Source organism: Anarhichas minor, unplaced genomic scaffold (genome assembly GCF_050575085.1).
Source record: "Anarhichas minor isolate MPS153535 unplaced genomic scaffold, ASM5057508v1 ptg000087l, whole genome shotgun sequence".
NCBI lineage: Eukaryota > Metazoa > Chordata > Actinopteri > Perciformes > Anarhichadidae > Anarhichas > Anarhichas minor.
This window is the reverse complement of record NW_027466533.1, coordinates 3366569-3390801: the sequence shown is the minus strand read 5'-3', so window position 1 is coordinate 3390801 and position 24233 is coordinate 3366569. Positions and strand designations below refer to the sequence as shown.

Genomic DNA, 24233 nt, shown 5'->3' with positions numbered 1-24233 from the left:
AACGCAACAACGTAACGTAACGCAACAGCGTAACGCAACAGCGTAACGCAACAGCGTAACGCAACAACGTAACGCAACAACCTAACGCAACAACCTAACGCAACAATGTAACGCAACAACGTAACGCAACAACGTAACGCAACAACGTAACGCAACAACGTAACGCAACAACGTAACGCAACAACGTAACGCAACAACGTAACTTGTGTCAATTAATAACAACCACCCTTAGCTAACTTTCTAATGTAACGCAACAACGTAACGCAACAACGTAACGCAACAACGTAACGCAACAACGTAACGCAACAACGTAACGCAACAACGTAACGCAACAACGTAACGCAACAACGTAATTAGTGTCAATAAATAGCAACCACCCTTAGCTAACTTTCTAATGTAACGTAACAACGTAACGTAACAATATAACTATTGTCAATTAATAACAACCACCCTTAGCAGACTTTCTTATGTTACACTATGTTTAAAGTGTGAAGTCAACATTTACTTTTAGCTTCACACAGAACTTCTGGGTAAAAGTCTGATGTTTGCTTTCGTTCACTACATCACTTACTCTGGCTGAATGAAAATGTAGACATTCAACGTATTTGCGGTTTGCAAAAACATGCAATGCCAACAATTCTTTTTTGGCGACAGGACTTTGCATTTAATGGTTTGAGATATTTCTCTTGACCAAAGTGCAACCAACGGACCGAGCTAACTTTGCCATCCTTAGAGCTGTTTTAACCAAGACATTTTCAGTTACTTACAGTCCTGCTGTAAAAACAAATGTCACTTTCACTGAGTCTGTGTGGTCAAGGTTGGATTACCAGGCAGAGTGGCCCTATACACATCATGTGTTAGTTGGTCTGTTGTAATGTGGTTAGTTGCAAGTTTGTTTTGGAATATACATTAAAATTTTTAAGGTGGCTCCTTCATTATTACCTGTTTTGTTGGCCCCTTGCAACCCCTAAATATATTTGTGTTTTCCGAAATGACTACAAACGGGTCAAACACATTTTTTCCACCAGGGCCCCATAGAGGCTTAACCCAGCTATGTGTGTGGTCTTCCTTAGATCCGCTTTAGAGTCAAGTGGCTGTTAAATAACTAGTATGCTGCCTAGTTTACTAAATCAATACCTCATAAAGTTGAATCTGAATATACACAATGGTGACTCAGGGTTATCTGAAGTAAGTATTGACTGTTTAAAATGATCCATTCAAACCTTGCAGGTTTCATACAGTGGGTACAGTGGTTTAGGTTCTGGTTAGGCAGGCACATTCATTGCCCGCCTGGCTTTTATTTACATTGGCATATCTAGAGTAGAGGAATAGAGCCAGGGAAGTTTTAGTCACAAGGCACAAGCAACAAGGTTTGAAACAAACAGTTAGTGGAAAGTATTACTATTATTCATCATTATCATACGAGGCAGTGGTGGTATTAGCTACTTCTAGTGTGTTTTATGTCCTTCTGCGCAGTTCTCCTGCAGATGATTTTCTGAGTGATGGAACAAAAGCCATTCAAATGGATTTCTGTTGGAAATTATGAGAGTGTCAGTGCAGTAACTGGTCACAGTTGTTTACTAGAATGAGCATAAACCTAATCTGCAATGTTGTTGTTCTGCATGAGCTTTCAACTTCATCACTTTATCTGCTGATCGGGGAAGCTCATTCTTAACATTTGCTTCTCTCTGCAGCTTTTGATGTTCCCAGTCTCTCCTTCCTCCCTCTCTCTCTCTCTCTCTCTCTCTCTCTCTCTCTCTCTCTCTCTCTCTCTCTATATATATATATATCTCTTGTATCCAAGAGGGAACTGTTACGTATAAATGCAACTCACTGGTAAAGAGGGGCTGAAAACACACATTGTTCCCTTCGTTTGCCTCTTTTTGCCATACGAAAAAAGCATTGAAAGAAAAAGGTCATTGGGTTAAGATAAAGAAAATGGCTGGCTTGAAAGATGTTATTCTTTACTCAGGATGGGGAACTTAGTCTGCATAATGTGACTCAGGTTTGCTCATAAATGCATGCGCATAGTAAAAAGCCAGATGATGTTATTTTTGCACTGCATTCCTTTTCATTTATCTTTTTCTGTACTGTTTATTTGATGTTGTCATTCAGTTATTCTAAAAAGCTTTAGCTTAACACTAACATGTCCGCCTTCTTTATCAGCAGATGGATATGAGGAGCACAGTATGGACGCAACAGATTCACAACACTACAAGGGGGTACGGCAACTCTTTTCTTCTTTATATATTCAGTACACTGTGTGGTTCTTTTCCATGTGCTTCCCCACTAACTGCCAAATCTTTGATTGCTTTTCGAGAAGATTAAATAAACAGGCATCTTGCAGCTATTTGGTAGGTACTTAAGTTTTAGTGAGTTTGTGGCCAGCAGAGAGCATTCCAGTGATCTGCTTGATAAAACAAGAAACAGATATCAATTTGTACTCAGTACAGCAGAACACTGGTAGTTCTGGTTTAGGTTGAGACCTCAACACGTGGAGAACCACAAACAATAGCCCATTCACTTCAGTTCGGTTGATTTGATGTTCACACCTAACGTGTTCCTTGTTTCTTTTTTTCTTTTTCTATATTTTTATGGTGGGAGATAACAAGAAAATATCTGGCAACAAAGGTGGAAAAAGCAATGACAATATAAGATGAAATTTAACTCCCGTCATACTTTAAATTGAACCCTTCACTTCGCTAAAGGAAACACGCTTCAGGTAGTTAGATGAGAAAACGGATACCGCCATTGTGTCTGTATGATAAATATAAAACTAAAGCCTGAAGATTAGCTTAGCATAAAGACTGCACAGGGAGGACAGCAGCTAGCTTGGCTCTGTCCAATGGTAGTAAAAAAGACCTGCCAGCACCTCTAAAACTTACAATGTAACTAGTTTTATCTTGCTTGTTTAATCTCGGCAAAAATGACAATTTGCCACCAACTCCACTCTTTAGATTTTGTTTGTATTCTTTTTTTTATTCTTTATTTTTATTGAAGCAAATTCAAACCAGTAGCGACTTTGCAGCTAACACTAGAAAAATGGAAAGTAACAATATATATATATACTGTATGTAGTATACACGGTGATGGTCATTATAATTCTGATACTGACATCTTGCAGTTACTGTGACTTAAATCAATGTTTTTTGGGGAATCTGTTAAATACCACACTAGTTTATGTGTATGATTCTGTGTGTAAGGTAAGAGAAAAAAAATGTATATACTAATACATATATTGAAAAATATGTAATAAACAGGTATTAATAAGGGTGGAGTGACAAACATTTATATAAGCTGTTTGACAATTAGAGATGTCAGCTATTGTAGTGTATGGGGGAGGGGGGTCCTGGCAAGGTTTAAGAGCTGTCTATATCATAGTTTCCTGTTTCCTAATTACTTAATTAATAGATGTTTCAGTGAGGGGATCCAAAGCTCATCTGCAAAACAGACAAGCCCATTCAAGTTCAAACCAGCATTTTGCATGCACATGTTTTGTGAGTTTGAGCCTGCCAGGGTCTGCTGTGGTCAGCATCGATCTTTGTCCCGCTGACGGCTCCTGAGAAGCAGAAGTGTTTTCTACACGGGTTATCAATGTGATCTAGGCCAGCCCTCATGAACAGCTGGGACGCCTTGACGGCTTGTGACAACTAAGGTTAGGCACGGTCTGACTGGCACTGGAAGCGGTGTATTGTGGGTAAATACCAGACTGTCGTACATAATCGTGCACATAAAAGAGTCGGAGCAGAGTTGAGAGAGCCTCTGGTTCAAGTCCACAGGTTGTAAAAAAAGGAACACGGAATCTTCTGGAATTCGTCATAAAACCAAGACTACTATTGTTTATACCACAGTCTCTGTGTAATGAGGGAGCTAAGCTTTGTTTATGTTCAATCTCAGCAGCCGCTGCCGAGAATAATTTTTTTTTTTTGAAATGTTGACGACAACAAGGTTCTGCAGTGCTTTCTGCATGCCCCGTTTGATTTTCACTCAGAGTGCCCTCTACTGTTCAAAACAGAGTACTGTCTATTGAATCCCATCATTGATCCCTGTGAGGAAACTTTCCTGACATGTTCACCCACTCAGAGATGTTACAATGAATCTACATGGTGGGGTTTTCGGAGCCTGGATTCAGTGTCCTGCTCAAGGTGCGAGTGGGTCCTCTGTCAACAACACTGGGCTTGAAGCTGTTTTACAAGAAGTCCAGTTTTTCTAGGCCACATACCCAAATAGCATAGAAGACGTTCTCCTAGCCCCAGTTTGTGCCTCTCATGTAACATTACATTTAGGTAACAGTGGTAATTTCTTTATCCCAAAACGATATACACCAGCAACCCAGGTTGTTTAACAACACTTACCGCTGTTCTGGAAGACTCATTTAACCATTTGGATTAAATATTCCTTGTCCTGCAAAGATTTTTAACCCAAGCCACTTTTTTTTCTAATCCAAACAAAAATGGTAGCCTACAATGATAAATGCTCAATTTGTCATGTACTTTATATGATCTCACTTGTGGCTGCCAGGATTAAAAAATGTAGTAATTAGACAAACGGGTTAGGGATGTTTATTTATTGTGCAACAGACGAAATATTTTTTTATCCAGAGGATTAGAGGAGTCTTTAAGGACTCAAGCGTGTTGTTTTTCATCCTTCTGCATTTTTTCTTTTTTTAAATCGCCACGTATTTCTTTCGAGAGGAACAAAATGTTCTCCAAAAGAAACAATAAGAAATTGGTTACATTGTGCATTGGGGCTCATGTGGTCCGGGTAGTTGGAGAGAGGGCGGGCCCTCCATCAAAGTGTTATGCTGTCAACTTCTGTTAAAAATTAAATTAGCTCAATACTAGTGCCATTTGCTAAATATATCCCCTCAAAAATGCAAAACCAACTCAGTCACGGTTATCCTTTTTTTTGTTTTAAATAGTCAGTAGCAATACTTAACAACATGATATGTTTACTCTACATAAACTATAAAATGATTTAATTCAATTATAAGAATCATTTCTTATTTCTTTGGTATTTTTGTCATGTATGTAATAATGATTGCTGGGGAATATGTATGTTGATGTTTTCCAAGGCGTGCTTAGGCATTTGCACGGTCGTGCAAGTGTTTTGCAGCGGTGAGGATTTGTGAATCCTTACTCTCTTCGGGTCTACACATTTTCATTTGAATCATCTCTCCTCCCTCTCTACTCTCTCCTCTCTGTTGGTGATGGTGTTTCCCTTTCTGCTCTCCGAAGACGAAAAAGACCAAAAGGCGGTTAACCGTCGATCCCTTTGATTTTGAACTGGGCTGCGACTACTTGATCCAATCAAGAGGACAACCGAATCAGGTAGAAAGAAGCTGGATGACCTCAGAACCAGCTTTTCCCCAAACCAAACTAATCTTCGTGCCTTTATACAAGCAGAGGTGTTGCATTATTGGCCATGACCAACATACCAAACATCCACACACCAAACTAATGCCAGTAAAACACTAAATTAAGAGGTTGGTCACCTCAGTTGTAGTTTTATAAATATAGATAGATTCATTCTATATTATCTTTGTTTAACTACATTATTTCTGTTATTAGTCAGTACACGAAAATGTATGTAAATCTACCACGAGGAACACATTTTGTGTTGATTTTGGCGGCCCCTGTGGACAAAAGCGGCAGTGTTTCCGTGCACCAGAGTGCCCTTAGAAAACCTCTCATTTTACAGCAGCAGGGTACAGACAGTCTGCCCCGGGCAGTCCATAGTAACTTTAATCTGCCTGCAGAGTATGAATAAGAGTATATGTGCCACTATTAATGATTTTACTAGCGGGAAACCAAATTCACCAATGTCAGGGATTCTCTTATAATCATGTAGCTCGGAATAACAATACAATACGTCTTGTTATTGTCATTGTTATCATTTCTTACCCTCAGTTTATTAAACCGGGGACAACCCCGATGCCTTCAACCACCTTCTTCCTCTGGGGCTAAGTTTCCAGCTAAGCCTGAAACAGCATCATTAGCTCCTTTTTACTGATTTTTTGTAAAAATCAGCTCTGACCACTCTCCATCCTCATTCATAGGCGCCCGTCTCCCAAGACATCATGGACATGGATGTAGGTGAGAGGGAGTCGATGCTTGCTGAGGTGGATGTGGCCTCTGTTTTCCACCGGATTTTCAAGGATCAACGCAAAGGTCTGGACCTGGGAATAGCTCCACAGCAAGACAGGACAAAACACATCTCAGATCCCACACTGTAGTGTTAGTAACAATGTTCACTCACCTACGAAGCTTAAGGAAAATACAGAGAGCTAAAAAAAAAAGGCCAACTGGCTATTACAGAGCTCTGCAACGGCTGATTACTTCTCTAAACATGAAATGTGGCCACGTTGTCCTCATTGTATGTCATGTCTGTGTGTATTTTATTTGAGCTACATTCCTCCCATTGTTTTCCACTTATTTTATTTCACATATAAGTCATTTGTAAGCAACCTGCTTTAAAAATAGTTGCCTTGGCAAGTTAGCTAGTTAACAACATCAAATCTGTTGGTTTAGATAAAAAGTAATGTACTGAACTGACCCGGCATCATCAGCACAGCACCGGGACCAGTTGGTCATGTTACTGTTGTAACAGTCATGGTAACAGATCAGAATGCACGGCTTCTTTTCAGCTTATCATATTGTGTAGCATTGATTAAATACAAACAATTTACCATGAGAAGTGACATTTTTATTTTGCCGTCATATTTCTTCCAGATGACCTCGCGTACCGAGACGGCCAAACTATTCCGTCTCGCTCCGTCTCCCGGCTCAGCTACTCCTCCTGTGGCAGTGGGAGTGCTTGGTTCCCCCAGAGCAGCGGCAGCTATCTGCCCGGCCCTGAGGACTCCGAGGAAGACGACCAGCTCTACCCTCTCTACCAGTCTCATCCGGGGCCCCGCAGCCACACCTCCCAGGAGAGCCTGACCTCACCGAACCCCGCACCGCAGGTCTTTATTATGAGTCATATTATTTTCTTACACTAAATTCCTGAATGTTTATAAATCTGTAAATCCAGTTTCCCAAAGTAGCCTATTAATGATGCATTCAGCTCGTGAATCATCGTGGTGAGACAGAGTTTTTATTCAATCGGGGGATAAATATGAGGGGGGCTGATGAATGGAGATCCAGCAGAAAGCATGAAAGCACCACATTCACAACAACCGACTACATAACTGTCTCAAAGTTATGTGTGAGATAGATAAAGGTGAGAGCTTGCCTCGGTTTTTTCGTTCCTCGTTTGTGTATAAAATAATAATGGTGAGGCTGGCGTGAGGGTTGGCAGGCAAACAGACAGGCAGGAGGACTGGCAGGCGGGTGAGGATCCTGGAGAACAACGAGACTAACATTAGAGAAGGAAAAACAGCAGGAGGCAAAATCACTAGAGTAAGTCTTTGAGTTCAGCGTGAAGCGTAAGTGATCATCAATCTAGCGAGGAGTGGATGAAGAGCCGGAGAAGATAACCTGAAGGTACATGAGCTGATGGGAGACGGGAATGTAGACTGGGAGGGATGATGAGCCGATTGCAGGCGGGTGTGTGAGTTGACCGCACCAGGAGCCTGGCAGGAAGATCACGCCAATACAGGCACGTGGAGATCGATCACAGCGTGCCATCTTGCAGGATGTATAAATTCCTAAAATGGATCCTGAGTATAGAGAAGATGGGAGAGAGGAGGCTTGCCCGAGCTATGAGCGAGGATGCACAGGTGTAGCCTTTGCGGGTATTTTTGTCACCGGTGACGTATGAAAGATCTGTGACAAAGGACAGATGATGCAGCTGTGCCACATGTCATATTTAATTGAAATGCCCGCTGCCTCGACTCCTCTCTCCTTGCGTCTCTTCCTCGTCTCTTCCGCTCGCATCTCCGGTGGGAGGGACTAAGAAGCGGGGAGAAGAGGCGAGGAAAGGAATCGAGGATGTACAAACGGAGAAATGAGAAGAGAGAGACATACAGGAGTGCTAGAGACACAGAGAAGGGTTAAACACAAGGGAACCTGCAGGGAAACGGCCACAACTGAAACACACTAGGAATCAGAAATGGGACAATCATAGTTCACAATGTTCAACCTCCTCACGCAATCTATTCCCATCACTGCACAGATACTGTTTTATATCAATTAACTTTACTGATGCATATGCAATCCATATGGCTTTCATTGATTCATCATAAAAGTTTGACATGCAAGACTTTGGCACAGTCTAAAAGTCATTTTAGACCAAGATAAACCAAGGAAACTTTTTATTTGACATGTTGGTAGGGGACCAACTGAACATCTGTATCATCATCTTGAGGCATTTTGTTATATTACTACCCCAGCATGGGAATCAACCTAAAAAGTGGACAAAGTGGTAGACTTGACTGGATTTTTATGTACATATATATAAATATATATATTAAACTAGCCACATTTGACCACATGGTATAGCTCTGAGCTCACTGCAACCCGCTGTGTTGGAAGGAATGTTTCATTGCTAAAATGTGCAATAAAGGCCAAGATGAGGCCATAAACAAAACTCGTAAAACTATAATCTAATCATGCCCCGTTTGGGTTGTGAGAAAGATTTGGCAAAAAAACGTATATGATCTGTACAATAATGAATTGTGGTTTGGATTCACATTTCTGAAAGACAAAAGCTAGCAGGGCTGCTTTTCCTTCTGATATTCCAGGTCTTTCGAGCAGCACATGTTGAGCCTCTAATACACACACACACACACACACAAGTTGATCGGGCTGACACGTTGAGTTGATGTAGGGCAGACAGCTGCTAGATCAGAGGGAGGTTAAATACATTACATCAGTGTCTATTTATGTGATATACAACTCCGTCCCTGGAAAGGATCGCCACAACTGTTGCTGTTGTGAGCAGATAAAAAACAGACTTTGTTCAACATTAGTTTGGCTGACTTTTGTTACTGCTGTCAGTAATCACTGAGTCTACATGTGTCCTCGTGTGCCCTACTGTTGGGCGCATGTGTCTTTGATTGGATTCAGACCGGCTGTGGAACTTAAAGGGGAAATTTGACACATTTTATGTGGATCAATCAGTGCTGATGGTAAATGTAGTAAATAAGTTCTCCAGTGTGTGCTGTGTTGACCGAGAAAGCTGAAGTCTCCTGCTGGTGGAGCCATGCCAGCTGTGCCTACATGTACCAGGATGCATTGCACAAGAGCGGCGAGCTCTCTTTCAGTCTGAGAAATAAACTAAACACACTCACAAAATGTCAATGAAGGAAATATTTTCCCACCGAAACAGAAAAATACAACTGCACACCTTCTGAATTCAAGCTTTTCTCTCTTACCAAACAAGACATCCGTCTTTCCACTGTTCCAACAATCATCTACTCCGGTTTGGTCAAAATGAGTCCTTAATTCCCTGAGTAAGTATAAAAGTAAGTGAAAATGTTTTCCCCCGTTGTCTCTCTCTGCCGTGTCAGCAGCTGAGGAGTTGCAGCGGCTCTTCTACAGAGGCAGACTATTAAATTAGCAAATAACAATGACAAAAATGGCTTGAATTGCCCTGCTGGTCTTGGTTGTTTTTTCCCAGTGACGGGGAAAACTTTCATGCATAGGAAGGCACACAGGGCTCGCTCTCTCGGTTCGTTGTCGTCGGCTACAGCATCAAATAAAAACTGCCCACGCTGACATTCATTACAGCACAATGATTCTGTTTCTGTTGGCATCGGTGGGTATTTTGAGCAAAGCAACCATTAGTCTGTGTTTGCTCTCGGCAGGTCAGATTCAAGAGGGTCTCCCCGGTCATATCCTCTCTCTGGCTGAATACAGCCAGCCAAAACACTGTCAAATTTACACTGTAATGATCCTTGTCCTTAACATCCTCTGCAATCATATTTTGGGGATGACATTTTCAGTGTTGGAAATGTACTAGTTTGCAATACAAGCAAAGAAAACAAGTACTTTTTGTCATTGCGCCCCACAGCTAATAATGCTGAGGTAGCACTCTGTAGCTCTTCCTCACTCCAACGTCCTCACTGTCACGTCACTGGATGCAGGAAGATCAACGGATTTTGCAACTACGTCAGACAGACACCAAGAACATCTGCAAGAACTGCAGCGGTTTTTCACACTATATCCCAAACTCAAATAGATCAATATCATTTTCTCTTTTTTAATTATTGATGTTTGATGTGGTGGAAAATAATCTTTTTAGCCTCCCTGTGAGAAATAACCGAGATGAGAAAACTCTTAAATATAAAAAACATATTTATTGAACAGACACTAATAATATTTCAGCTGAATGGATAGAGCTCTTTCCCCACAGATGGTTCGGAGGTCTAACAACAAGGAATAGTTTAACAGAGTATATATGCACATTATCTCGTCCCCCCCCCCCCCCCCAGGACGACGTGTGCAGAAAACACACAGCCCAATGTGCCTGTCAGACATCAAAAGCTGCCGTGGTATTTCACATTGGCTTAGGACCAGGATCCCTCAGACACCAGCTGCTCATCCTGCAGACGAATGTCGCTTCCCCTCCGTTTGATTCTGATTTGGAGCGCTTGAAATAAAGGGACATATCCACTTTGATTATGTTTGTTTGTGGGATAAGACAGATAAGACAGTGGGATCACTCAAGAAGATTTTACATGTTTAAGTTGAATTCAAGTTAAATAAAAATAAATTATGAATTCAATTTTAGTTGATAGTATTTTTGCTGTTAACAAACAATGAAATGATAATTCATAATGTTTACTCATTACTAGTGATGCTATAATTTCTTTAAAGAGTTTATTGTTGCACAGATTTTAACATTTTAGATACTATAGTAAGAATGTGTTAATGATTACCAAATGATTTGTAGAGAAATGGTTTGTAAAGCATCTATAAACATTATTTGGATGCTTTCATAAAGTTGCAGCTGATTATTGTAATGCTTTGTTAAGTCATGAATAAACCATAAAACATATTCTATAAACATATTAAGATAGATGTTAAAATGTTGTCATTGGTTATTAATTGGTTTCTGATCCATTTATCTATATAATCTTTATAGATGCTTTACTTTAAGTATTCATGAACCTTTTTAACAAAGTATTATGATCATCTGCTACAACTTCATAAAAGCCATCCAAATAATGTTTATAGATCGTTACAAACTATTTTTTAAGGTTTAAAAATAGTTTGGTAATCATTAACAAATACTTGATGTAGTATATAAAATGTTATGAGTACAACAATAAACTATTAAAAAGTAGTTTTTATTGTTCAATAGGATTTATCATTTCTAAACTAATTATGTAGAAACTAATCATAAAATCTCAATATTGCATTATTAATAATGCAATATTGTTGCAACAATAATGTTGTTAATGCATTCATTATTAACAGTAAAATAACTATTAACATGCTTTTAAACGACTATCAATTTATTACATTATATACAGTGTATTTGTTAACTGATGGTTATTATAAAGTGGAGAAACAGAAGCTTCCCTACAAGGCACCAGGGCTCAATGATCCAGATCTCAACCCATCTGAAGGCCTACGGGAGATTTTGGACTGAAGTGCTCTGCCGCTTCAGAAGAGTACCAGGGCAACGTGAAAAAATTAGTTTTAGTTCGGGCCACATGTCAACATTTTATTTTAAGTTCTAAATTTAAAGTCAAAAATCTGAGAATGAAGTCCAAATTCTAAGTATAAATTCAGAAATATTAGATTAAAGTCAAAATTCTAAGAATAAATTAAGAATCAAAATTCTTAGACTTAAATTAGAATTCTGAGAATAAAGGCACAATTCTGAGATGAAAGTCAGACTTGTGACTCTGAACTCAAATTAACTTTTCACATGTGGCCATAATCTTCCGAACCGTGTTCCGAAGCCTTTCAAAGGTCTTTTTCAGTCAGCTGTCTCACAGGCGCCTGATGGAACACGTCTTTCTACGATACAGATATGTACACAGGGTCTTCTGAATGCACCATTATGATTAGGTTATATGTGGTTATGTTTAGCGAAGGGGTCATGGTTTGGGTTTGGGAATCTTAGGAATGAAAGGCAGAATTTCAACAACCCAGGGCAATGACTTGGCTCATGACTGTCTGCTTGACTTCCTGATTTGAAGATGACTGTTTCTGAAGGGACCCCGTGGAAAAAATAAAAAGGTATTATTGCATCATGAGCCATTATCCAAAAGAGCCGACTTTAGTCAAGATTTACTCTCTCTGCATCTGGACTGCTGTGGCTTCGCCCAAGTCAGAGCGGACCCTCTCAATTACAGTGAAATCACATTTGGGGATGAGGGGATGTGGCTCAGAGCTCAGACTCTGATGATGTTTGATTTGTTCAGTCTGAGGGAAATTGATGTCATATTGCACGTTGTTACTCAGAGTGTGAGTTCAACAGCATCCTGTATACTATACTCTTGTTTTGAAGAGACTATTAATACATGTGTGGTGACTTTTCTTGTGTTCTCCAACTTTTTACTCTAATGCAATCATTCCTTTATGCCTCTGATATCCTACTACCAGCTGACGTTCTTCATCATATCTTGTCTTCATCATCTGAATGTAGCCTCCCTGACTCTCCCCGTCTTCCTCCAGATCACTGACCTGAACAGACGCATGTCAGCCATTGAGACCCTCTTGAACCACTTGGAGCAGAAGGTCACCTCAACATACCATGAGGTAAATCCATTCAAATATCACATCACAGTTGCCAAGTAATCATTAATAACCATCATCAAACCTCAGCCCAGCTGTTGCAGAAGGAGGCTTTGGGAATTAGATGAGGAGAATGAAAGTTCAAATCGGAAAAAACAAGAACATGTTTGTGTGTACATTACCATAGCAACAGGGACTGTGATTAGTCCTTCGATGGTCTCATCATATTTGTACTTGTCGCCGTTGGTGAGGAGTGAAGTATGATACGTCTAAGTGTAGTTGTTACCATGATTACATCATTATTGGTTCTGGTGGGGGTGTGAGCGTGAATGGTTGTCTGTCTCTGTCAGCCCTACAATACTCCTGCACAGAATAAGCGGTTAAGGATAAATATAATGGATGGTTCTGCCTTTAAAGACATTGTTGCTAATGATGAAACTAAATAGTATGATGGCAGCCTTAAAGCTGCACTAATCAGTATTTTTCATGAACTATGGCTCAAACGGCGATATGTAAAGTTAAAGGAGTTGCTCCTCATGACAAACACATTACAGCTCATTTTGGCCCAAAGTGGCCCCAAAAAAAGCAAGTCAATGCAGCTTTAAGCGGCATCTTTCTCAGTGTAGTTCAAACAGTTCACAATTTTATTGATTTGATTGTTTTGTTTTCAGCAAATGATCCCTCCTAAAAATGAGGCATTTTGTTTGCAGCTCGTTGTTTAATCTTTGATAAAGAGAGGCACACAGCTCCTCATATTCATCCTCCTCTCATCAACACGGATGTCTCATGTGGGTTTGGTGTCTGAAATCCACACCAATATAATCAGAGAATGATCCAACCCACAAAAACAGCAAACCGTAAACAAAGCTCGGCTGGTAATTAGTGGCTATTCGGCTTCAAATGAGAGCAATATTTGAGAGATTCATGCTTTACCTCTCTCTTGTGGCATAGCACAGCTTAGATCAATTAGCATATATATAGCATATGTTTGGCTGGTTTTGTCTGAGCAGAGTCTGCACGCAGCATGTCTGTGTTAATGTCCAGCTGATGAGTGTAGGAACAGGAGAGTTCTCACGCTCTCATGCGTACTGTATGACCCATCTATCCGTCTTCTAGACCTGCTAGTTCCTGTTTAAGAATGCACAGTGGCATGGTGGGGGGGGGGGGGGGATCCTTGGCCAATATGCATTGTGCAGAAAGCAGCAATAAGTCAATAGTTTAAAGTCACCATTCTGAGATTAAAGTAACAATTCTGAGTATATAGTCTAACAATGAAGTCAGAATTATTGGATTTAAATCAGAATTCTTAGATTAAAGTCAGAACTCTATGATCCATCTATTCGTCTGCTAGACCTGCTAGTTCCTGTTTAAGATTGCAGGCCTGTCAGTGGCATGGTGGGAGGAAGACCCTTGGCCAATATGCATTGTGCAGAAAGAAGGGCAACAAGTCAACAGTTTATCACACATGCAGTTTACAGTGATGATAGCGGCACGTTTACCAATTGGAAAATCGCTTCAATTGTTGGAACACTGGGCCTTTGATTTCACACAGAAGTAGACAAAAGCCGACTTCTCGTTTTTGGCAATGACCATCGCTTTCATGGGCTGAAGCGATAACTGCTCATGCTGAAAGAAACTACATGTCCCAGGCAAAAAGTTTGCATCCTCCGCAGCTGATGATCTACTTGCATAGCAAGGCATCTCTTTCTGTTTGTATGAATGTATGTGTGTCCTTTGCATATCTCAAGAACCGTCCATCAGATTTACTTCACCCTTGGCAGGGTACCAAGCTGTGGAACCAAGAGAAAGCTTTGTCGAATTAAGTGCAATTCAAACATGCTGCGCGTTCAATATTAATTATCTTTTTGCTATAGAAGCAAGCGGGGGCGGGGTATCAGGGCTCTCAGGGGACTCGAGTATGTCCTCCGCAGCGGGCCTTTACAGGCCGCAGTTCACTAGCGTTACAACCAAACTTTTCTTCACTTTCGTGGAGTCAATGAGCGATTCTCGACTACGCTGCAGTAGCTTGCACTTCCTGCCAAGTTATTGTTCCGTTCCGAACGGGCTAAAGGACAACGCACTTGTGGTGGAGCTAGTTAGCCCTAGTATTACTGTACGGTATTATTTAAAAAAGAATGAATTGTTATTTTTAGGGGTAAACCCCTCAGGCACTTCACCAACTGCTTTCACTCAAGCAATGCATTCTAAATCAAACACATATTCTCTGCTCTGTCCCTGCAGACCAGCCAGGCTCCTCCGACTCCAAACAGCACCTCTCCTCTTCCTCAGTATGAGGAAGTGGACTTAGAGGAGCAGCAACTGAGACAGAAGCTGCACGAGATGACGGACAACATCAGTGACCACGGTCTAACCTCTGACGAGGACGAGCCCAGCAGGCCGCACTCCTCCCAAGAGATCCCAGCATGGAGGAGCCCAGAGGGGGAGGCCAAGCCCACCAGAATACCGACTAGACCCACATCCCAGACAAGCATCGTTCTCTGCAGACTTGAGGAGGAGCAGCCTCAGCTGACTGAGTCTCAGAAGGTACAGACAGCTGTGGCAGATTTAATGAGCAAAACATCAGTAGAAAAAATAAGATTTTGTATTCACAACACAAGCATTTGATGCCAGAAAGTTCATCAGAAATATACACACTGCACATCTGGATTGTAGAACATTCTGTTCCAAACTCGGAGGAAAAGAACCTGGCTCATGAAATTTCATACCAGCTCTGCAGGAATCCATTTGAAGCACACACTAGTCATAAATCAAGTCACTCAGCCGTAGCATTTATTTTTCCTTTGCAACTGAAACACAGAGTGGACTATAGTAAAATAACTCTTTTTTAGCTGCTCTGCTAAGCTGCCTGAACGTTTTGTTCTGGCATTTCTTTCCCTTAACAGCTAACAGTGCTCTGGTGTGTAATGATGTTGTGTTATTAACATCACTGTACTATAGGCCTGTTCAATCTGCATGCCCTCTCTTAAGGATTTAAAGTATCACATAACACAAGCAGGAGAACACTCAGTTATGACCTGATGAACTTGTGATGGTTTTGCAGCACGGCTGTCTTGCTTCCAGTTTGACTGAAGGGAGCAAAGGTCGACCTGTGATCTCACAGCAGCCCTTCTGTTCTAATTATCCTCAAACCACAACTTTTTGTGCTTCATTGACTAGTCGGTGCTTCTGGGAGATGCTGTTTATATAGTAAATACCAAAACCATTATCTACATGCAGGATTCCCACAGGCGTATTGTACTATATATGGTTGCAATATGTTTGTTAACCTTACAGTAGGTGTTTGCCACTACTGGGGCAATGTAGACTCAATACTTCTGAACAGGACCACATTATTTGTCGGTGTTTTTTCAAAACTGTTAAAAATTAAAGCTGCAAAAATGGATCACAAACTGCCTTTTTTCTAAACTGTTGTTTGTGGTTTTGGTACGTCCAGGCAACTAAATGTCTGTTAAGGTATACATATAGAGAAAGCACAAATTTACAATAGTCAATTCTAAACAAACATTTTCAGAAAAAAAAGAGATTGATTGAGATTAGTCAATAATCTTTTTCTTAACCCAAATCATTTTCACTTTAAAAACATTTCAGGTCTAAATAAATGGCTTAAATTCAATAGTTTTGATGTTATATGATGTTATGTTCAAAAAGAGTTTGGTCAGGGTTCGCTGGTGGCCAACAAGGTATAAGCACTGACCCTGAGTCAGCCGGGAACCTTTGTTGCATGTCATTCTGGCATCACTCTACTGTTGATTATTTAATGAAGGGATTGAATGCCCAACCACCCACACAAAAGAAATTAGCTTGATGAAGTTTTGATGTGAAATACTCATTCATATATATATTTTTGTTTATTTCCTCACATTTGTCTTGAAGACAAACCACTCAACAGACAGCCTGGAGAGGAAGTGGCACCCCCTAGGGGAGGGGTCGAAGGCAGGATTCAAAGGCTCAACGACCTTACTGGTTGAGCTGGAGGACAAGGTAGCTCAAGCAGCTGCCAACGTCCAGAACGCCCAGAGTGAGGTAAGCTAAAACCAGAAGCTGAGTTAAGCTTAGTTGGCACATTAGATCTGTTTTGAAGAGACAGAAAAGTGTGCAGATTCCCTGTCTCTCTTTTTGTTCCCAAGGTCTCTTACATAGAGAACAGGATCGCTGCCCTGAATGCTGCTGGCATGCCAGTGGATAAGAGAAGAAAGGTAAAGACATTTAGTTCATTTGAGTGTATGCCAGAGTTTTAGAGTCAGAGCAGGTTAATGTGAGCATCTCTGATGGTGTAACATACTTTTGATATTGTTCTGAAGGCAACTTTTATTCCAATTGGTTGACTTTAGAGGCTCGTTTAAGATGAGCCAGAAGCGAAATGCCTCAAATGACTTGCTAGTAAATCAAGCTCAGCACTCATTGGGAGTTGAAACTCAAATTCAAAGAGCCTGCATGCTGTGCAGTTATGATGAAGTGTAATCAGTAACATATGCATTTAATTAGTAGGCCTGCATATCTGACATTAACAATTTAACACATTTGTGCATTATCCATGAATGCAAACTAGCTGATAAAAATAGTTTGGAGAGTGGTTCTTTCTTTTACATCTAGTGTTCAACCCCAGTGTTGATTTGTTTTAAAATGAACAGACACTTGAATCACATTCATTTGTAGTGTTTTGCCGTTTTTGCCATCACTGCTACATTATCTTCACTTAATGAATCTTATTCTTATGTTTTTTTATTTTTATTTATTTATTGTATCTCTGCACTTCTATCTTTTTCGTTTTCTATATCTTGATTAAAGTAGCTTTTGACTTATTAGAGAAGAACCCTAGTCAAATATTTCTTGGAGAATTTGCATGTTCTGTAAAGGGAAGTAATCAGTTAAGAAATGGCGTGATACTTACACAGTACATTTTTACTGATAGTGCACGGACTTGATGGTGTTGAATACGACTCCTAGTTCTGTGGCCCCGCACCCTTCGATTCAAATCAACCAATAACATCATTTCTATCCCCTCAGCAGGTCTGTCTCTGATAAATATTTCTACCCTCAAAAGGTGCCAAAATGGCTGATGGGCCATATATTTCCCACATTCAAATTATTTTTCTTTTCTTTTTGATTTCGTCTTTGGTGGCTTCTAGTCTGCAATCCCGATCCAAGCAAGAAGACTCTCCGACAACTTTCCCACAAGTAAGAACCGACACTGCTGCCCTTGAGAGTGATCCCCAGAGCCCTCCGCCTGACTCAGAACATCTCTTTTGTGAGCTGGAACACTGCGTCCTATTGCACTACAGCATTCATTCCCAGCTGTATGTCAGATACTCAAATTCTTTACAGGCAGGATTCCCACAGCTATAAATGGAAGAATGTTTCAAGGCAGAATAGTGGTTATGCAATACGTTTGTTACCTTACAGTAGGTGTTTGCTACTGGGAACATCTACTGGGGCAATGTAGACTCAAGAATTGTTGTTAAGAGAAGACTGAATGCTTCTAATTCACTTTCCCAATAATGTCATAGCTAGTCTCCATCTGTAATTTTACAATTTTAGGTTCATAACAAAATGAAATAGGAAACCACAATCTGACTTCATATCTGTACTAAGTTTTTAAAAAGCCAGCCAGTAGAACATGGATGTACAATGCAGCTGCTGTATGTTTGCAGGCCGGGTGGACAAGTTTGTGAGAAACTCCTTCTACAGGGGCTCCCTGACACAGAGGAACCCAGTGGCTAAGCCCAAGACCAGGGCCACCTGTGCGGTATGACCCCACTGTACGGCACGGGGTGCATTGAAGAGTTCACTTCCAACATCATATAGCTACCATTTGAGAAAAAAAGTCTATGAAAAAAGTATGTATGGCAACAACAAAATGAAATAATCTGGATTGTCTGTCTTGAAGATATTGAACGGTTAACGTAAAGAAGTCAGACATTTTGGGGAATACACTTTATTGCTGAGAGTTAGATTAGAAGACTGATAGCAGAGTCGAGAAGCTTAGCTTAGCATAAAGCCTGGAAATGGTGCCATAACATTGTTTTGAAACCCCAATAGTCTGAAAAATATCCCATTGGACCGAAAGCCCATTTGTCCAACAACCCGATATCTTGAAAAAAAAAAAAAAAAAAGCATCGAACAGAAGCACATAGCTAATTATTGTGTAGAATGACTCATCTGACCTTCCAGAGTGCAATATATTTTGCCCACTATGGTAAGACATTACCCACCCTACTCTGTCTCTGATTGGTTTACCCTGATATTCTTACCTTAACTAATGTCACTCCTCAATCTTAAACCGAACCAACCCGACCGACAAAGGCAACGAGTACTTGCCAATCAGAGGCAGAGTAAGGCGGGTCATACCTTCGCAATAGTATGAAAAAAATGAGGACGGTCTGATGATATTCTGCAAAATAATTAGCCACGTGCTGCTAATTGTTGCAGGGAGAGTGTATATTTTCGAAGCAATAAGCCTCCGGAGCAATGCCTATTTGTTTTCCGGGCTGTCGGACAAACAGGCTTTTGGTCCAATGCAACATTGTTGGACTGTTGGGCCATCACAACAATGGACAGTCCCCCTGAAAAGGGAAACCGCTAGCCTGGCTCTACCTAAAAGTAAAAAAAAAAATCCACATTAACACATTTTCTCATCTCTTGGCAAGATAGCAAATAGTGGATTTATAAAAAATGTCACACCATTTCCTCAGATTTATTTTTTCAAATGGATCTAATGTTGGAAAGGAACTCTTCACTGGGCTTTAACTTCTTCTGCTGGTGGATCATCTGGTGTTTCATTTCCAATCAGGCTTTGTGATGGTTTTAAATAATTGTATTTCCTTATATTTTTGCTTCTTCTTTTTCAATCAAATATAACAATTCTATCGAATTCTTGCATTATTGAGATGGTATGATTAATGTCCCAATTAACTTTATTCAGTTATTCAATTCAGCTAATATTAAATTGTTTCATTTTCTTAATTTCTTATACTAGACAAAGACCCTATCTTTGTTCTGGTATGAAACAATGTGTTTATTTACACATGTCTTTAGTTTGGCCTGAAGAACTTAGAGCCAAAGAACTTAGAGCCAAAGAACTTAGAGCCAAACGAACTATGAGCCATCAAAAGGTTCGATTAGATTAGCGAAAGAAACACTGGTTATGAAAATGATATGCCTGTTTACTGTGATCTATTATGATAATTTAAAACACAGGTGTCGCTGCTTTGACTGCCACGACTTCTGGAAAGCACTTAAAGTTAATGGTCATGATTTAAAAGACAGCCATGCAATATACTTCTCAGGTGTATCCTGTTAAAAAAAAAAAATCTTCTTTAACTATGAATGAGACCCTTTTTGCAATGCTTAAACATGTATTAGTGTTCGTGCAATATGCAAAACAAAAACCCAAGCTGTGGTCCAGTCTCTAGAAGCCACAGCTATAGATCACAGTAAGACAAGAGCTTTCGTTTCCCTTTGATTACTATTTGCTTAGACCTCTCTACACACTTGTGATACTTTAAGAGGAAACAATGCATGGTGATTGATTTCCCCTTTAATGTGATTTAAATATGTTTCTTTGCTTCAGCCTGCAGTAATCACTCACAACACGATGATTCATAAGTCATCAAAAGGTTTATATAGGCCAGCACGTACTTCCTATTGTATTCATGTTTGTGTCTCAGTTGCTATGAATGATTTCATGGCTAACAATGAATCAGTTAACCCAATCAGAGCATGAAATGATTGATTATCTAATTACTAATTACAGCCAATCATCGGTTGTTTCCGTCTGTCTCTCTCTCTGATTGCAGAAACCAGTAATGACGCAGGACTCATGAGGAGGAGGCTGAGCATTATGTGACCGCGTTTGTTGTTATAACAGTTCGTAATGGACTGAAATGAAGCTGAGATTCCTATTTAAACATCAGAGACTGTCGACTGGGATGGGAGTGCTTACATTTATATTTAAAACTCTTTCCTTGTGATATTGTTGTGCTATTTTACTGGGCTAGGTACCATACTATATTTAATGGAAATACACACACGATATGCACTAATGTTGCTAGACCTGCATCGTAGCGTGTACTTGATGATTTGTATACAATAACATGTAAGTTAATGTACTCACCTTACTCTGCAAAAGCATTCACATTTTCCTGTTTTCATCTGAAATCTATAGTTATTCGTTCCAATGTTCACACAGTAGACTAGAAATGAAAACGTTTCCAGATTAAAGCAACATTTAAAATTGTGATATTTGCAGCCTGTCTAAAACCTGCAATAACAAACTACAAATCAGTTAGAAATATTTTTACATTTTAAGTTGCTAGGCTACTATCATTACAAGAAAGTTAAAGATTTTGATATCATAGGCCTGTCTCATATGGTTAGTTAAATAGTGATGTATATGAATCAAATAAATATCGACATTGATGCACAGTCCTTGTGTGTATTATGGCACAATATCTAAAAGGCAATTATAGTAAACGTGTGAATTTGATCAAATTTCTTTTTCATATTTTTGCCAACGAGAGCTTTAAAGACTTTTTACTATGTCTACATAATTGGTAATTTTATATTTAAGGGATTGTTTGGATTATTTAAAGTGAAGTGAACGTTAAAAAAGTCAACATCAGTTGAAGTATTTAGACTGTTTTCACCACTGTACCTTGCTGTGAGACCAACACAAGCCGCTATCAATGCTCTCTGAGATGATAAAGGAATTTCCATGAACTGTTTGCACAGACAGACGGGTGATAAACCAAAGGAAAACCCCTGAATGAAAGAGGGGAGAAACACACAGATGCAGATGTTTCCATGCAGGTTACAAAGGGTTCATATGGCCTTACCCATCTGTAGATTTAAAAAGTCGTATTCAGTTTTACTTTGTTTCTTTAGTTAACTAAACTGTAACTCTAATTATGCAGTGACATTGGTTTTGTTTTCCTCATTTGTCTTATTAAATTATTTACAAACTAAACTGACTCTGTCATTTTATCTTGTTTTCTTCTTTTTAACCACCAACGTAGTTTGTGACCAAAGATGGGACATCAAACAGCAGTTCTCTGGTACATTTGTGTTGTCTCTGATACCTCTTCCCGTAGCACAACTGCATTATTTTTCTCGAATCAGCCTCTTCTTGTTGATGAAATGTTGGCAGCCGCCCAACCGCTTTTATACTTGCTTGGTCCGTTGCTATTAAGATAAGACAAGATATAAGATATACTTTATGTCTCGGGCAATAGTTCTGCACACAGCTGCAATCCACATCAAATAATACACAGCCAACAGACATTACAGTGATACACCAAAGAAGAGACAGAAAAGCATGCCCTGAGAGATTTATAAGATACATAACAATATGTATTATAAAAGATTATTTTTTATTTTAGTCAGTGGTGGTCATGCCTCGACTTAACAGCCCTGATGGTTCCCTGAATCCACCGGGAGAGCTGCATCAGTGTGCACTCGCCTAATGCTATCAAGGTCCTTGATCTTTCAGGAAATGGACATTCCAGAGAGGCCATTTTAAAATACACAAATACTTAAGTAGAAATAAACAGCATTTTCATACCCACAACATGACTATAATTATTTTGGTTTATGAAAACATTTGCTCCAATGAAAATCCTGTTTCACTGTTTGAAATCCTCGAGTAGACAGGAAATATGCAGCATCAACAGAAAAAACTGAGTAGTTAGCAAAAGCAGCGCTGGCCGCCATTACTGAAGGAAGAACAGACCACCAGCTACTGTGCAGAAATGTGAACTGCATTGACAGAAGATTCACCGTCTGAACAAGATCATATCGTTACCACGGACAGTGTTTGACTGACAGATGAGATTATCGCTTTGACATTTGTTATAGCATCCAACAGCACCCCAAAACCCAAAATACTCTTCCAGTTCAATGGGAACTTTGTGGATTCGGTGGTGCCATCGGTGCAATATGTATCTTATATTGTTCTTGAGAGGCGGGTTACATCAGCATATCAGTCTCATAACAGGGATTGTTTGTGCAATGGGCTGTCCTCTCACAATAGAGGGAGGAAGCATTTGCTCTGGTTCAGTCATCATTGCACCTGTTCAGCTCCTGAGGTTGTAACTTGGAGATAGTGAAGCAGCAGTTTGGTTTGGCAAACCGTCCGACAAGAAATCCTCCGAACGGTAATTCTTCAATATTCCTGTGAATTACGAAATCAGGCCAAATATTGCTTGGGTCACAAGTGCTGCCAGTAATAGCAAAGTGGAGCCAGAGAGTCAATTCAAACAGTCTGCTGAGATGAAGGAGATAAAACATCAAATGTGGTTTTTAAAAGAGCAGAATACATGCATGTGGCAGGCAACTCTGCATGTTCCAGTGACTTGCTATTGTTGACACAGTGATGTCAGCGATCAGTATGTATGCCATCCTTCTCTGTGAATTCAAAAGGAAATTTCCTTACGATGTACTAGGTCAGTGGAGAGCTCAGATCAATCGGATCTCTGACGGTGACACTATGTTTCGGGTTCAGATGTGACTGTTTTTAGGACTGTTTTTTTGCTCCAGGTAGAGCAGCAACAAGGGAATGTGTGCAGCACTCTGTGCATTCAACATTTTCCAAAGTCAGTTTTTATTTCTGTTTTAATTCATACTGCTACTAGTCATCAGAGTCTCTGATTGGCCAATTACATAATTTTGCCTTGTTTACAATTACAGATTAATTTATGAAGTAAAACAACCACCAAATGTCATTGTAGATGATATCAATGCTGCAATTAAATAAAACGACATGCAATAAAGAAACTATTATTAAATTAAATAAAATAGATATCATTCCATAATAATGAGCCGGCTTTCTTTGACAATTTAATAATGTGTACTATATTTAATTATTTCGGGCAGCAAGGTGACATTTTCAATGTGTAACTTTCGTCCACTACACTATACTTTTATTGGAAAGCGTAGTCAGAGGAAAAGTGCAAAACATTTGTCATTAAAGGTTTCATGGTGGATACTCATGTATACATAACTATTAAATTAAAAAGAAACACATTTAAAAAGCCCTCAATACATAAATGACTTCTTACCTTAAAACAGCATTTTACAAAAAAACATTAAATTGAATCAAAAATGAGGCATTAGTTAACTTTTGCATCCTTCAAACAATTCTTCACTTCTTGCTGAGCGGTATCACTCACTGAGAGGTTTGCACAACATCTGCATAATCTGAAACAGCAGTGCTGAAGGTCTTCATTCATAAGATTTATACACTCATAATGACAACCAAATCTCATTTCACTGCATTTCATACTCAGCATGAGGTGTTTCTTTGTTTCTGTGAAGCATCCAACCCAAACGAGGACCAGCAGCCCCTCAGGTCTTAAGGGAGCTTGGGCTCAATCAGCACAACAAAGCCTTGTTCCAGTGACGATTATCCCTTAAGATCTCGCCATGTTTTAGATCACTAAGCAGTAAGACGTCCTGCAGAGAAAACCTGTTGTGTGTACGGAGGAAACGTGAGAGAACGTTGTTCAAAGAGCAAATGACTGCAGAGGAGAGAAGTCTATTTGTATGGAAGCTTCAAGGGGCCAAATGCAAACAGGAATACAGTTT

General features: G+C 39.8%; 1 protein-coding gene across 5 annotated transcripts in view; it reads left to right on the top strand.

Annotated features, from left to right (window-relative positions):
* Positions 1-21618, top strand: part of mlphb (melanophilin b) — a 39450-nt gene extending 17832 nt beyond the window's left edge. Inside the window, exons 6-16 of one of the 5 annotated variants that reach the window (XM_076081859.1) lie at positions 2167-2222; positions 5238-5330; positions 6059-6170; positions 6732-6964; positions 12573-12656; positions 14874-15176; positions 16527-16676; positions 16781-16849; positions 17783-17831; positions 18305-18399; positions 20450-21618. In XM_076081859.1, the coding sequence (XP_075937974.1) occupies positions 2167-2222; positions 5238-5330; positions 6059-6170; positions 6732-6964; positions 12573-12656; positions 14874-15176; positions 16527-16676; positions 16781-16849; positions 17783-17831; positions 18305-18399; positions 20450-20476 (1271 nt within the window). In that variant the 3' untranslated portion in view covers positions 20477-21618. Of the gene's footprint in view, positions 1-2166; positions 2223-5237; positions 5331-6058; positions 6171-6731; positions 6965-12572; positions 12657-14873; positions 15177-16526; positions 16677-16780; positions 16850-17782; positions 17902-18304 lie in introns of all 5 variants that reach the window. The other 4 variants (XM_076081861.1, XM_076081860.1, XM_076081863.1 and 1 more) reach the window with 4 other exon arrangements.
* The last annotated feature ends 2615 nt before the right edge of the window (positions 21619-24233 follow it).